The sequence below is a fragment of the Dendroctonus ponderosae genome, unplaced genomic scaffold (genome assembly GCF_020466585.1).
Source record: "Dendroctonus ponderosae isolate FM_Combo_2020 unplaced genomic scaffold, Dpon_F_20191213v2 Dpon_F_20191213_10, whole genome shotgun sequence".
Classification (NCBI taxonomy): domain Eukaryota; kingdom Metazoa; phylum Arthropoda; class Insecta; order Coleoptera; family Curculionidae; genus Dendroctonus; species Dendroctonus ponderosae.
In genome coordinates this window covers 2891357-2906780 of record NW_026017111.1, presented here as the reverse complement: position 1 = coordinate 2906780, position 15424 = coordinate 2891357, and the positions used below count along the sequence as shown (strand labels likewise).

Here is a 15424-nt window from a genome sequence, read left to right as displayed (position 1 = left end):
AAAAAAGTCTTGATTTCAAAAAGTTTTAGATTTGCGAGTGTTTTTTGAGTCTCAAAATCATGACGCTGCTTTTTTCGAAGTTTCTCAAGCCTCACTTGAGCCACAGAATCAGTTTTGAGATCGTTGGATAGAGAATTGAAAACTCGACTCGATCAAAGCAATACGAGTGAGGAAATTCGAGTAGTGTTGACTCAGAAGGCGAAATTTCAGTTGAATTGAAAATTGAATATCTCTCATACATTGAGCAGCTTCTTGAATGTCCAGGCCTTGATTCATTGTGCAGAATCTTACAAGAACAAGCTATTAGTTTCCAATGGTGAATTTAACCACTGATGTTGATTCTTTTTCAGATGATCCAAATGGAAAATGCACAGAAGACGAATTTGATTGCGACGACGCCACTTGCATATCAGCCAGTCTCAAATGCAACGGTTTTTACAATTGTAGGTTTAGATGGGACGAGGACAACTGTCATGTAAGTGTTCGTTAATTCTCCGGTTAAAACTGCTAAAAAGTTTTCCAAGGAAGTGAAGAAAATGCGCCAAATAACAAGATCAATTTGTTGTTCCAGGGCTCCCTATTGGTCAGTGATTTCACATTAAGTATACTGGTTTTGGTGTTGATTGAGCAACTTGAAAGTGTGGCATAAACATGAGCTTTGATTTTTTGCTTTTTTATCTCCCAAATTTGCGTAGTAGGAAATGGGAAAAGACAATTTAGCTGCTGCGTTTTTAAAATCTACTGAGCGGATTTAGAGCGATGGTTTTTGTGTTGTGTGCCATTTTATTGTCACAATTGCCCTGCTTATTTCACTGGAAGCCATTTAGCAGGTTCGATTAAATTGCAGCTTAGAGTAAAAATGGCAAAGAAAAACCTCTTGCAAGAGGGTCATTTAGGAAAGCTACAAAAAGATCAAAATAAAGCAGAAACTTAGACAAAATGTAACCAGATTTTGCAGTTTTCGAATCGACCATTCTGGTTACCACGAAGCTTTAGCAGTTTTTTTCAGTTCAACAGGACTATCAAATGGATGTATTGATTTCTAGTTGGGAAATTAGCGCTGGAACACACATACGAATATTATCGTCGTACTTTACATTAAGGCGCTTCCACCTGGTTTAGCACACACTAAATTCGAATTTACCCAATTGCGGTTTTTCCGAGAAAATGAATGCACTTTGCTTTTGTGACTATGAATTTTTAATCCACAGCCACACGCTTTCCTTGCTTAATTGAACAGCTGCGTTTTTTTACGTTATTTCTTGTGACCAGCAGCATTCTTTACGTGTTAACTGTCACATGGATCTCCGAAAAATGATTCCAAAGTTGAAATATCGAGCCCAAAGAGGCAAATTAGTGTATTCCAAATTAGCAAAATGCCTACATTGTTCAGTCCAGTAGTTCTAGTTTAAGCGATTTTTGCATTATATCGAGAAAAAGCGTCTCTGAAGTGAAGGCTCTGACTGGGGCCAAAGATAAGAAATGTGCCGACAAAGAAAGTGCCACTTTATGCGGAAACACTTTCGAAGCCTCATGTGAGCATCGCTTTTCGTAAAAGTCCGTCATAATTGCCTGAGCTAAACGACGGTTTTCCGCTCACAATGCATTTTGAACATTTTATCCAGAGCAACAGTTTTCGCCGGCAGACGTTAAGAAAAAAAATAAAAAGTGAATTTCGAACAGCATTAACGCCTGATGATGGCCGATTTTCGAAAATTTCCCACTTATTTTCGGCGATATTGATTGTTTTGTCCAGTCCCAGGCCTGCCGATTGAAAATTGCACCAAAATTCGCTTAATCAAAAATGGGCAATTTTCGGAATTTTTCCCTCAATTTTGGAACGGAAGTCAAAAAATCGTGAGTAGCCGGTTTATTGAGGAATTTAGTAGAAAAATTAGTAGCAACTTTTTTATGCATTATGCAACGCTTTTCCGATTATCTCCCAGATTACTAATCTGAGGATTTTAAAAAGTCCTCACTGTATTCCTCTTGAGCTGCCGGGCGTTTTATCAAGAGCAAGAATTTTCGCTATGAGGCTTCTGTTGAGAAAAAGAGATAAACTTCTATGTAGAGCAACGTTAACGCTTGATGATGGCCGATTTTCGAAAATTTCCCACTTATTTTCGGCGATATTGATTGTTTTGTCCAGTCCAAGGCCTGCCGATTGAAAATTTCACCAAAAATGGTCAATTTTATAAATTTTTCCTTCGATTGTCGAACGGAAGTCAAAATTTAGATATAAAATTCTATTTAGAGCAACATTAAAGCTTGATGATGGGCGATTTTCGAAAAATTTTCCAATTACTTTTGGCCATATTTTTTCCTTAGAATCGTCAAAAGCCTGCAAATCGAAAATTTTCCCAAAATTAAACTCGTCAAAAAACGGGCAATTTTTGGATTCTCGTTAATTCGTGTTTTCTCTATTGATTTTTCAGGAAAAGCGAACAAAAAAGCGGAAAATAACGGTCTAATATTTGCAGCTCAGCATCCAAAACGCTAAACTTTAGTGCATAACTAACCCAAAAAGATTCTCCAATGAATGTGCAAAATTTCCTGTCAATGACGGGCCATCCATCCTCAATCCGCCCCAAACTGGGCTAAACTTAAATTATGAAAAGTTTTTAATGCATCCCGTACTTACATAGTCATTTTGCGGTCGCTTTTGTAATGTCGCGAAAACAAGTTCAAGTTTTCCGCCACAAATAGAACACGGCAAAACGTGTTTTCGTCGTCCAAACTTTTCAAATTATTTGGGTTAACGATCCATGTCGTCGGCGGCCTTCGAACTTTTCTCTTCGGCGTTCGCACTCAATTTACCAAACTCGCATCAGTTTTTCTCATTTTTGGACTAAATTCGGGATCAACCTATTGGTGTTGGCAAATATCCAAACTGGCCTCATAAATCACGGGCTGATCAGCGAATCAGGAAGACTTGACTAAATTAAAAAATCATGATTGATGCGAATCTTTCGGAGATCGGCTCACATTGTCCGGGTGTTTTGTCGCTTGCACGTTTGAAATACGGTGTTTTCACTTTTGTTATGTTGATATATAGAAAGTAGTTATGCCAAATATTACACTGATTTAGTTTTTTTTGCAAAAAAAAGTCTCCATAATAATTTTAAAGCGAATTTAAATTCAAATCAGATATTTCCGTCAAAAACGCCGAATCCGTATCGTCGGTTGCCTATCCCGATTGTGACGTAGCAGGTCATATCAACAAAGTGTCTCGTGTTTAATTTGTTGTGTTGAGAGGCTCTTCTATACATTTCATAATTGAAATAATTATTGCCTGAAGATTGAAGAAGATTTTTTAATAAAACGGACAAACTGGGAGAAAATGTGAAACATCAGTAGCTTGCTGTAGCACCTTTGCTAGCCACTCAGTCGGGGTCCTCGCATTTTAACTCTATTTGTATTCGCAGCTGCGCTGCTCCGCATCTAAGTAAGAGCTTAAAACGTAAAGTTAGAGGCGGCCTAATCTCTTCCCTTTGTTTAAGACAACCCGAGATTTCACGTCTTGAATGTATAAATTTTGTTTGAAGTAGTTTCGCGAAATAATTGCCATTTAACAAGCGCCATTCCTAAAATGATTTAATTCAGGTGCTTTTCTAACAAGACAGAGTAAAGGAAACTCCTTGATTAAGTAGGAAGTCGTCGAGTTAAAGCTACCGACAAATATCACTTTTGGTAAGCAGTAAAGCTGCTGCTTACCGAACAGTTTACGCTGTTGTAAGGGGATTCAGGGCATAGTATGAAACAGCAAGGAAACATGGGTTCAACGGGTGTTTAAAATTCCTAAAATTTTCCAGTTCTTTACTTAAACGCCTGCTAAAAACAGAAGGCTAGGAAACACAACCATAAGGGCAAAAATCAGAGAAACGAAGGAAAAGTGCACAATATTCTCTCCCAGCAGCCAGCGGAGCATGCTGAATCGTGGACAAACCAAACGAATGAAAATACAGAAAAATTGCTCTCATTTCCAAAAACTCTTGAACCCCCGATTTTCAATTATTTAAAGTTGGTTCCATTTTTTTAGGGCAGCGAATCATGGGCACTGACTGACGACCACATTGTGATAATCATGGTGATCTTCTCCCTTATATTAACCGGAATGTTTTTCACGTTTATCTACAACTGCATTAAGAAGCTAGTCAGGGACCACCAGACAATAAAGGTACCTAAACAATTGACAAAACATTGTTGCAATCAAACACACGCTTACAGTTAACAGGGCTTTAATTATGCGGAAAATGAAGTCTAGACACATAAAAACTGGACAGTCTGTAAATATTTGAACGGGTTTTGCTTTGAGGACGTATGAAATTGGCTGAAAGGCTTGTAATTCGTTTCATCCAATTTATTTTATGCCGTTTGCAATAGATTTTTCGCATTGAGGGGGCGCGAATTGATGACTCTGATAGGAGGGTTTTAATGAATTTTGACTATTCATTCAGATGGGACACGAAATATTGCTGACCGATTATTTTCCTTTATTCAATGTGGGTGTTCAGCCGAGGTTTAATAATGTGAAAACAAACTGCAAAAGCGTAGCTGGATTTTTTCGCAGTGGACTTTTAGTAGTTAAGCAGAGGCTTTTCTGTCTTCAATACCATTTTTTGAACGTTTTCTGTAACCCTATTTAAATGCGACTTTTTTCCATATAGATTTGCATTTTCTTTGGGTGTTTTGAAGCAAAAAGATTCATCTCTATAGCTTTGCGCGCATATTCTAGGTCATACTTTATGATTTGCTAGGGTAATATTTCCATTACCAGCGACCCAGACTGGTGGAAAGAATCGGTCATTTCGACCGTGAATTTCTGAAATGATAAAATGACCAACACGCAGCGGCCACAATTTAAAAATCCCTTATGGCTGGAAAAACGACCCGAGTGGAAACTAGCTGCAAGAGGAATTCCGCTTTTCATTCAGCCTGCAAAAAACCCGGAAACTTCAACGCGTTTAAATTAAATTTTTCGAAGGAAGTGACACGATTCTGAGGGCCACCGTTGGCCAATAGAATCCCGCGATAATTAAACAGCAATACCGTATCTTAATTTAATCGAAACGGTTCGCTAATTTTGCCCATATCTTCAATTACTGAAAGCGTAAGGGCGACAAAATCGATCGCGCTTTCCCTAGAAGTCATTAGGGAGCTTAATTGGTTCGAAGTAAAGTAATGAACAAAATTTTAACAGCAATAAATTTCCGATCTATCAAAGAATTCGGTCGCTAAGAAGGCGACGATTTCCTTTCCAATTGAATCAAATCTCATTATTTTTCGACCCAGCTACTGATCGCAAGTTTTTATTTAATAAAGATGCAAGGGAAACTTTCCTTTATGCATGGTTATACAGTTAAAGCTCTGAAGGGCACACTTGAAAAACTAACCTCAAATGCACTGAGACGTCACAATGACATTCGTCAACTTCTATGTGCCCCAAGCGTGGTTGCCGATGTGAAATGTTGCAACCTGCAAGTTTCTTAACGTTTAGCTCCCCAATAGTAATGCACATTTGCCAATTTTCTCGCTAATTGTGAAAAGTCGTCGGCCCCAGTGGATAATAATCTTTAAGAGTTGAACTTAATGTATGGAAATAAAAATGAATTTGCCTCCAATCCAGCGAAAAAAGAGTTACGCCGCTACACCGAAACTGTTTTAAGACACTTTCGCAAAAAATTGAAAAGCAATATGGAAATAAATCGCTCTAATGACGAGCGCTAATAAAAATTGATGGCTGGATCGCACTTCGTGCACCAAATAAAGCTTTTCAAATTAAACTTTTCCATTCTGGTCGGGTTATTACCGGCTTAATTTTGATTAATGCGTCGCGTTCTGAATCTTGCTTAATTTTTACGAAATTAGGTTTATGCGCGGCAACCCCGACAATGCGAACTTTCATTCTGGAAGGGGTTTTATTTTTGAATAATAAAGAGGATACGCTGACCGCGGGACGACTTAATGAGGAAAGCCCTATTCAGATCAGAAAACTCTGATGTTTTCAAATCGTAACAACAAGAGCGATTAATGGAGAACTGAAGAAGGCTTAATGGGAAACTGAATGTTGTACTGTGTCGCCCGAAGAGAGAGAACATTACTCTGAAGATATATGCGATGCGTGCCAGCGAAACGTCAGGCCAAATTCTTATCAGCCCGAAAATCATCGCTGGCGGCGCAAGCTTTTACATTCATTTCTGTTTATAATCCTTTTTCTTTTTATTGTAGTAGCAGCTGTATGTATGGGTCTCTTCTACTCAACTGTCGTTAATGTTTTTTGCTCGTTTTCTTCTTTCCTTCTACTTTCTCTTGGTTCAAATATATCTAAATTCCTTTCTCAAACTCCTTCCAATGTCTGCTTTCATTTTTTTCTATGTAAATTCTTGGCCTCTTTCTTGGCGCACCTCGAGTGTCCGTTATTTTTCATAATTTTCCTATTCAAATGGGTGTTCTGTACCATTCCTTGAGCTCGCTTTATTTTTACACTCGTTTTCAATGAATTTGCTAGACGTTTTTTTATGGGATCTTTTACTACTTTGCTGGCTTTAAATCTTCCTCAAACCTTTACATTAATGCTATTCAGGTTTTCCTCATTCCATTCACAGTTGCATAACGGTTTCCTCAGAAGAACCAGTATGTTAAGTGTCTTTATTTTCCCCCGTTTATCTTCTTTTAGTTCCCAACCCGACGACATCCATTGCTTTGAGGGCACTGCAGTTTTATTAATAGTGAAAAGAGTTCAGCACATCGAACCTCTTTTTAAATCTACTTGAAAATATGGTTAAAAATGGCCAGCTTTCTGCGGTCCAAACTGAGAAAATTTTAGCTGTGATGGTAGCAGTTTGGAACGTAGCGACGCACAGGCGATCGACCACCGCTCATACACTCCATGGGTGCGAGCGAGAGATCCGAGGCGCGCTACGTTCTACACTGAGAAATTCGGTTTTATTCATGTACAATCGAATCTTGAAATACTTGGGAGTTTTGCAGAAATTTTGGTTTTTTTTCCGACTTTTAGGCCCAGGTCGATAGGAATTTGGTGCAGATGAAGAAGCTCAATCGTTTGTACAAAAAATGGCAGCGAAAGTCTCAACTATCAGTATTATTATTTGTTGCACAGATTTATTCCATTTTTTTATTTCTGTTTGACAAACCTCTATTTCTTGTGTTGATGTTGATTCTTCAGAGTTTGACTTCATTTTTTCACTTGGTTGCCCACCTGGATCAACTGCAGGTGAATTTGCTTGAGAATCCAGTGGAACCCTGCTGCTTTTTGCAAAACTTCCTCTTCAATTTTCTGATATTGCCAATATCAACGTCTTTATACGCACATGCGGTCCCATTGATGGAAAATCCCCCATTCAGTTTTATCGGTTACTTGCAGGAATTTAAGCGCAGCAGGGAACAACTAGATAAGGATAATGAGGAGGACAAAAGATCGTCCAAAGGCCACAGCGGACCTCACAGGACGCCCTCAATAGAGTCGACGAGATTCGGCCCGTCCGATTCGGCCACTACACCCTGCTACGTCCCCGGGGAAGATATTTTACCGATTTTAATCAAGAATTCCCATTCGGTGCCGTCTAACGGCAGCATGTACAATCAGGACATTTATACGGTGGACAATGAGGAGGTCCCGAAGATGTGCGACAGCGCCTGCCAAACACGCGAAAGCCTCTTTACCACTCAGGAGTAAGTAGGATATTATGTATGTATGGGTCTCCTACTACTAGCCGTCTACATAGTCCGAACTAGTGTCTGTCTAGTGTAGTTGAGCATTTTTTTTCTAGCGTCTAAATCGTCGCTTGTTCCAGATACAGTTCGGGAAACAGCACGCCGAACAATAGTGTGCACACGAACTCTCCGCCGGCGCCATTCAGCACTTTCGGCTACAACAGGAAGGACAGCAACAAATTCAAAGCGGAGGCCAAGATTGAAATGCATCACGATAAGTCTTTGACACCGTCGTCCAAGTATGATAAAAGGTTAGTATTGGTAAAACAAGTCTGCTTCTCTGACCGTCTGACATGTCGTTCTTCGTTGCTTCAAGTCGGAAGCCTCAAAAAATGCTGCCCCAGTTTGCACGCTTGCTTCTATGAACTGTTTTAAATTGTGGTCACTCTGGAGGTGTTTGGGAAACTTATAGGCAAAACAGTGTGAAAACCGGCGATTTTTCCTCAAAAAACTCAACGCAATTTAGTGACTCAACTTCAGAAGTCTGGATATAATCTTGATATGGATCAGATACAGCCTGAAGGGCGTTGGACAGCAAGAAAACTGGAATAGGAAACAGAAATTCCTAGCTCGAATCATTTGGCAAACATATTTTTTAGAGTGTGAAATTGGGAAAAACTCGCTCAAAGTTTCTCCTTTTGTGTAATGAACTCTAAATTGGAAATATGCATAAAATGTCTAACTTTCTTCTTAGCGTGCCTTGTCCGTCGCGGACGTTGGCTATCAATCAACATGGCAATTTTAATTTTATTGACGGCATTTCTAAATAGCTGTATAGATGTAAGTCCAAACCACTATTTTGTAGCCATGAGTGTCTTCTCCTTCCTGGTCCTCTTCTACTGTTGATCCTTCCTTGAGCTATTAACTGGAGTAGACGACATTTTTGATGTCTCATTATGTGTCCGAGGTATTACAGTTTCCTCTTTTTAACTGTGAGTGTAATTTGTCTCTCTTTCCCAATTCGCTGCAGCACCTCTTTATTAGTTTTGTGGTCAGTCCACGAGATTCTGAGGATACAGCGGTATATCCACATTTCAAAGGCGTTTAATTTTTTTAGCAGAATTGGGAACACATAGCACTTTGCCAATCTTATTTTTAGAGGCAGGGATAGACCCTTGCTTGTGAATACACCCCTCATGTTGTTGAACGATGCTCGAGCTCTTTCAATCCTTGATCGGATCTCGGTGGTACTTGTATGACTCCACACGTTCGATCGTCTGGTCTTTTAGTGTAATGCGCTCATTGTGTGTCTGATCTTTGCTCACCACCATCCACTTTGTTTTTGATATATTTAGGTTAAGACCGTGGTCTGCACTCACTTTCTGTATTCTTTCCATGACGCGCTGCAATTCGTCTATGTTGTTGGCTAGTATGACTGTATCATCAGCATATCGCACATCGTTAATCCACTCTCCATTTATCTGTACACCCTCTGTTGCCTCCTCCAACGCTTTTCCAAATGCGTTTTCCGAGTATATATTGAAGAGGAGCGGAGACAGGATGCAGCCCTGCCTCACTCCTTTCTCTATTTCTATGTTGTCAGAATACCGGTTGTTCAGCTTTATCTTAGCGGTTTGTCCCCAATACATGTTTGCTATTATGTGGATATCTTTATTATCGATGCCGGTATTTTCGATGATCTTTAGTAATAGCTCATGGTCTACGCTGTCAAACGCTTTGGCAAAGTCGATAAAACAAACTAAGACTTTTTTGTTGACATCTCTACATCGTTGGATAAGAACTTGTAGACTAAAGATAGCTTCTCTTGTCCCAAGGGCATTCCGAAATCCAAATTGGGATTCACTGATGTTTTCTTCACATTTATTGTATATTCTGTTGGGGATTATTTTCGTGAAGACTTTTGTAATATGATTGATGAGGCTGATGAGTCGGTGTTGATCACAGGTTTTTGCGTTTTGTTTTTTCGGCACTGCGATGAAGGTTGATTCAAGCCATTCTTTGGGTAATTCGCCTCTATTATAGATATCATCAGATAGACTCGTGAGGATATCGAGAAATTGATTATCAGTTTCGCACATAAGTTTTAGTATTTCTACTTGAATGCTATCAGGTCCAGGAGCTTTGTCGTTCTTGAGAGATAAACTAGCTTTTTCAGTTTCGGATTTCATAATTGGGGGTTCCGTATCTATCTCATTCATATTGTGTTCTTTAGATCGTTCCGAAGCAAAGAGGAGTTCGACATATGATTTCCATACCTCTAGACATTTTGATGGTTCCGAAATAATATTATCGTTAGTGTCCAATATGGACGTGTTTCTGTTGTTTATTTTCTTTGTTGTCATTTCCCTTATTTCCTTATGCATATTGCGGTAGTCGTACTTCACTTCATATTGCTCTATCTTGTCACATTTTTCAGAGAACCATTTTTCCTTTGCCTCTCTAATGTTTTTCCGTATGTTTTTGTGAATTTCACGGTACTTTGTGTTGTATTTACCTTCGTGTTTCCGTCTTTCGTCCGTCATGTCGAGGATCTCTTGTGCCATCCACTCTTGTTTTTTGTTTTTATCCTTTTGCAAATGTTTTTCACAATTTGCTTGTATAGAGTTTTCGAATTTATCCCATTTGCCTTGTGCTTTACTCGTGTTGTTGTTGATTTTCTTTAAATCGTTAGTCAGCAATTCCTGCACTTGTTTCCGAATATTTCTATCGGACAGTTTCCCTATGTCTATGTTGTTCTTGGAGGGTTACATCTGATCCAGGATAGGTTTTTGCAGATCTTATTGAGTTTTTGAATCTGTTGGGTATAGCTATATAGTCAATTTGATTTCTAACAATTTTTTCCGCAGAGCCTGCTGGCGATTTCAACGTATAGATTCTGCGAGGGGAGAGTTTGAATAAAGTGTTACTGAGTAGTAAGTTATGATCCTGGCAGAACTGTATAAGATGGTCTCCTCTTTCGTTTCTTTCACCGAGTCCGAAATCCCTTGTGGTGCCTGGCACACGCCCATTATGATGGTTATCTCCTGTTTGTTCGCCATCTTAATCAAACGTTCTAGTTGTTCATAGAATTCGTCAATAACGGCGTCGTCTAACTAAGAGAATAATTAAGAAGGATCTAACCGTTGGTTGGATACGTGGGGAAACAACTATGCCCACTTCGTTCCTATGTTGTGAGTTGTTATCATCGCCAGTTGTATTTCCTATTATTATATATATATATACTGTGTGGTCAAGTATCTTGCATTGTCCAGAGTTGGGCCAGTGGGTCTCACTGACGCCCATAATGTCTATATTTAGCCTATTCGTTTTATTTTTATTACTATTTTTGTTCTGTTTCTCATGTTGTCGGGCTTTCCCCCTGGGAGGCCTGACAGTCTAATTGTGATCCTCCCCTGCCGGATCTTGGTATCCGAGTCGCATGATCAGTAGTGGTTTCATCTTTATGTTGCACTGCCAACTTTGCGCGGTCAAAACTGAGAAAATTTTAGCTGTGAAGGTATCAGTTTGGAACGTAGCAACGCACAGGCGGTCCAGCGCCGCCCATGCACTCCATGGGTGCGAGAGAGATTACCGATGCGCGCTACGTTCTGGAATTAGAGATGCGGTTTTCCTTCTTCAGAATCGAATCTTGAGTAAACAAGTCTTTTGCTGGATTTTCATGAAAATTTCGACTAGGAGTGTTTACTTGCTCTGGTGTGGACGGAGGAATTTTTGCAAATGCCTCAACTTGAAAGTTTTGATCACACTCGACTGTGCGCTTGTTAATTCTTGCCTAAATTCTAAGGGTTAATGTTAAATGTTTTTGTTGTTTCAGGTACAGCGTGCAAACCACCAAATCAGCCCCCGATGTGATAGTGACGCACTGACACACGCTGAACGCCGCCGATTGGGAGCCCTACAAGAGACGACAACCCCGACAATTTTTGCGTTCGGCCCGCATCGAGGGTTCGTTCGAAAGGACTCACACTTAGACCTCTTAAATAAATTACGATCAGTGATACTTCCTAGTCATATTTCCGATTAACGTAGTGTGGAGGCGCGGTTTTGCATGATCGAAATCAACCGATTTTTTCCGGTGTGAAGGACCAAAAGTTCCAAGATCTGGAAAGGATTTATGAAAACTAGCATCTATACAAGCGTCTTCAGCTCAAACGGCCTTTGTCATGCTTAATTATAAGACCTACCCCATATGAATACACTTCTGCATGCTCTAGAGTTGGTGTAAACCTGGAGGTTATGCGGATGCGACTTCGAACGCCTCGTAAGCATAGACATGTTTTATAAATATTGTCTTCACGCTCTACTGCTGGGAGCTGGCAAGTTGCAAAGTATTTAACTGGAAAAATTACTGTTACTTTTCGAGCTTCCAGTAGTAAAGTGCCACTGTTTTTAAAAAATAAACTAATTTTCAATATGTTTGGCGCATTATTTTCACCTTGGGTCAGCTTCAAGAAGCATTCGCTGATGCTTAAAGGTAAGGCAAATACGACTAAAAAATAAAGATGGTTAATCAATAATAACTCATCTTGATACATTTTTGCATTATTACTTATAAAAGCTAACCTTTCAAAATGTTCTTTCTATTTGGTTCTTCAGAAGATCGGCGCTTCAAATGGAATGTTGGCTCTTCAAGCTGAAGCTCTTCAGAAGCTTTATCTTCAGAAACTTGCATTTTCCTACTCAAGATGGTTACTCTGATTGAATCTACTGAAAGGGAGGATGAAAATAGTGCTATTTTCTTGGGAACTTGTGAGAGTGAAACTGCAAAGTCTTATAATAAAAAAACGACGGACTGCAGTTCTGAAAATATTGCTTTATTCAGGGCGTTTCTGGTTTAATCTTGATAATTTCGGGAATCAATAGAATATGTGATGGCAAAATCTCCCTAAGTCGCATCATTTCAGACAGAGCGTGAAAAACTTTTTTTTTCTGGTTTGGGTTTCATAAGTTTTGAATCTTTCATCCGATTGTAGGGAAATTCAGCATACAAACACTTTTTCAATTTCAATAAACCGGTTCCACAGTGCAAACTTTTTGGCCTTTTGTTATTTTTTCACATTGTGTGAGATATTTAATGAAATCGAGTTTGAAAAAAGTTATCAAGAATAAACCTGAATCACCCGGTATATTACAATATCAATTGAGGCTTAATTATTTCAAAGAAACAATGCGGATAATTGAAGCGATCTTTTTTCCGAGAGACTTTCGATTTTTGAAACTAATAGAAACTATTGAAAAATGAATGATGATGAGTTCCCTTCATTGTTTGGCTGTTTTGATTAAAGCAATGTTTTTGCAACAAATTTTAATTAAAAGCATTTAAGAACGAGTTAAGGGCAAGGAAGACCGTCAACTTTTCCGCTTATTATCCAAAATTATTGAATTTTGAAAAACACATACAAAAGAGATAATGTCTGATTTTGTACCAAAGAATCCAGAATAGTTCAGCTTGCTGGTCGTCTTTGACTTGGGTTTTCTGCATTTTTATCTGTAAATCCTTCTGCGACTTCTCTGTCTTTGCAAATTGCAGTTTCGTGTCGATTTCATCCTGGATTTTAGGGCTACTTTTGGGAGTTTGCAGTTGCGTGACATTTTCCACTCATTCTTTTTTACTCGCAACAGTCCATTGCAACTAGATCTTCGTCACTACAGACGTTTGCACGAAAATCAGTTTTTCTAAAGCTTTTAAGCCCAACTAAGACCGCGAGCGCAATTTTTCTTGAAAACGGATGGAATTTTTCATGAGGAATTTAGGCCTTACTTAAGGGAAATCTTTGCGACCACATTGGGCGAAATCAACAACAAATCATTATTTAATCCTGGCAAAACAAAGCAGTATTCAAACACCTAATGCAAAGGCCTCGAGCAATATGAATGGAACCTCATGCGGCCCGATGAGCAGCCATGCAGACAAGCGACGGCCTGCAAAGGAAAATTGCGTTAAAATCATGCCAAATTTAAATTTTCTCCAATAGTCATTGAATTGCACTGCGCGTGTATCAAAATTGCATTTTAATGATGGCAAATGTATTTAATAATAATTTGCTCGTTCCGAGCAGAAGTCAATATTGTTCCTGTTAATAAAAGGCTTTTAATTAAATAGTCCTTCATGGTTCACATTATTATTTCATGCACGTTTGCTCTGATACATTCAGAAAGAAATTCATTAATTAATTAATTCTGTGGTCAAACTTTTCATTTTTCGCTTTTGTAAAAAGATTCGTTTTACCTCAACTACAAAAATTCTGAACTCATGATGATTCAGAATCTAACCAAATACAAACCGAATCGTCCCTGTCTGGGTTTTGTGATCTAAACTAACCGAAAATTATCCACTTTTGCACCAAATCATCATCAGGTTTTCACCTCAGAACTCTGTCACAGAGTCAACTAGAATAAAACTCAGCCACAATGCGGATGATACATGTTTGATAAACTCACATTCAATGCCGATATATCGATACTCTTTGTGGTGAAAACAGCGCATTTCCTAAAACACATTTTTGTGGAAAATTGCTGTTGCAAATTAGCCGGCAGCAAAAGGTATCGATCGATCATCGCCGCCTCCCGATTTATTCCGCTATGAAAAAAATGTTGATATTCCAATCTAGATTATTGGCGCAAATTTCCCGGCAAATTGAGTTATACAGCTCGACCTCAAAATTGATCTGGCTGTCGCAATCGGACGGGATTCACACARTGAATGTGTTGAATCGGGATTAATGAGAAAAACCATTCGGACAGAAAAAATAACTGAGCAATCTGATGGTTTAATGGCTTGATAATGTCATTTAMTCTGATTGGTTTGGAGGGTCTCCTTCTTCATTGACAAGGCAACAGAAAAATAGCTGAGAGTTCAGGTAATTGATAACTTCGTCTSGAGGCGTGTTTCAAGGGACTTGTAACTTTGCCTCTAAAATATAAAGTGGCGACTTWCAGCAAGAGCTAAAAACTCTCTTAAAAACGCTCAGAGGAATCTGCAACGCGGACTTTTGCTTYCAACCAACGCATTTTCTATAAAATTTCGTAGCTCAGAAGTCGCACAAGATACCATACARGSCAATGAAGTGTTTTYCTCATTARAAACTRGTGCAATRGAAAACCTTTTAACAACTTCCAGCAGGGTAAAGTTTGATTTACTTGTTTACTCAGAAACCCYGCAAGGTAGCTAAAAGTATTTGASTCCATTCCACAGAGAGTAARACTTCTMAGAGTTTCCAACAGTTTTAAAAGTYACTTTCGCYTTCAAAAGGCGCCTTATTCAAGCATTCAGCACTGAKAAGCCTCAGAAAATAGAAACCACACTGGCCAATAGAAAAAATTAAAAATTCTGAAATATGCAAGATCTTTTGCAGTTTTAAGGCAATCCTTTCACCTTCAATTCACRTTTTCTTGGAAAATTCTTTACTCAGAAACCACACAAGGTAGTAAAAAGCCTGYCCGAWCTCGAAAACTCTATCCGATAGAGAAATCAGGTGTTTTTATTTAAAAAGCTGCGAATCGAYCGGATCGAAAAAAAWTCAAGAGTCTKKTMWRGCAAGCGWCTTTCGCATCTGTRAAGCGTCTCACAAGACAGAAAAGGGTTGATSACACTGCTGGATGGASAAATAGAGGCTTATTTATAACTGGTTGGTAAAATGTCTAGGAGTTTCTGCAGTTTTAAAGCGAACTTTTGCCTTCAAGACACGTTTTCTTCAAAAATTCTTTACTCAGAAACAACGCAAGGTAG

The 15424-nt window shown here is 38.9% G+C and overlaps 2 protein-coding genes across 2 annotated transcripts in view; one reads left to right on the top strand and one right to left on the bottom strand.

Moving 5' to 3' along the window:
* Positions 1-12109, top strand: part of LOC109544151 — an 84710-nt gene extending 72601 nt beyond the window's left edge. The window contains exons 8-13 of the mRNA XM_048662054.1: positions 351-475; positions 572-583; positions 4040-4177; positions 7385-7692; positions 7815-7985; positions 11510-12109. Coding sequence (XP_048518011.1) covers positions 351-475; positions 572-583; positions 4040-4177; positions 7385-7692; positions 7815-7985; positions 11510-11561 — 806 coding nt within the window. The 3' untranslated portion in view covers positions 11562-12109. The remainder of the gene's footprint in view (positions 1-350; positions 476-571; positions 584-4039; positions 4178-7384; positions 7693-7814; positions 7986-11509) is intronic.
* A 1381-nt stretch (positions 12110-13490) lies between these two features.
* Positions 13491-15424, bottom strand: part of LOC109544140 (5-oxoprolinase) — a gene marked incomplete in the record, with an annotated part of 25449 nt that continues 23515 nt past the window's right edge. Inside the window, 1 exon segment of the mRNA XM_048662041.1 lies at positions 13491-13617.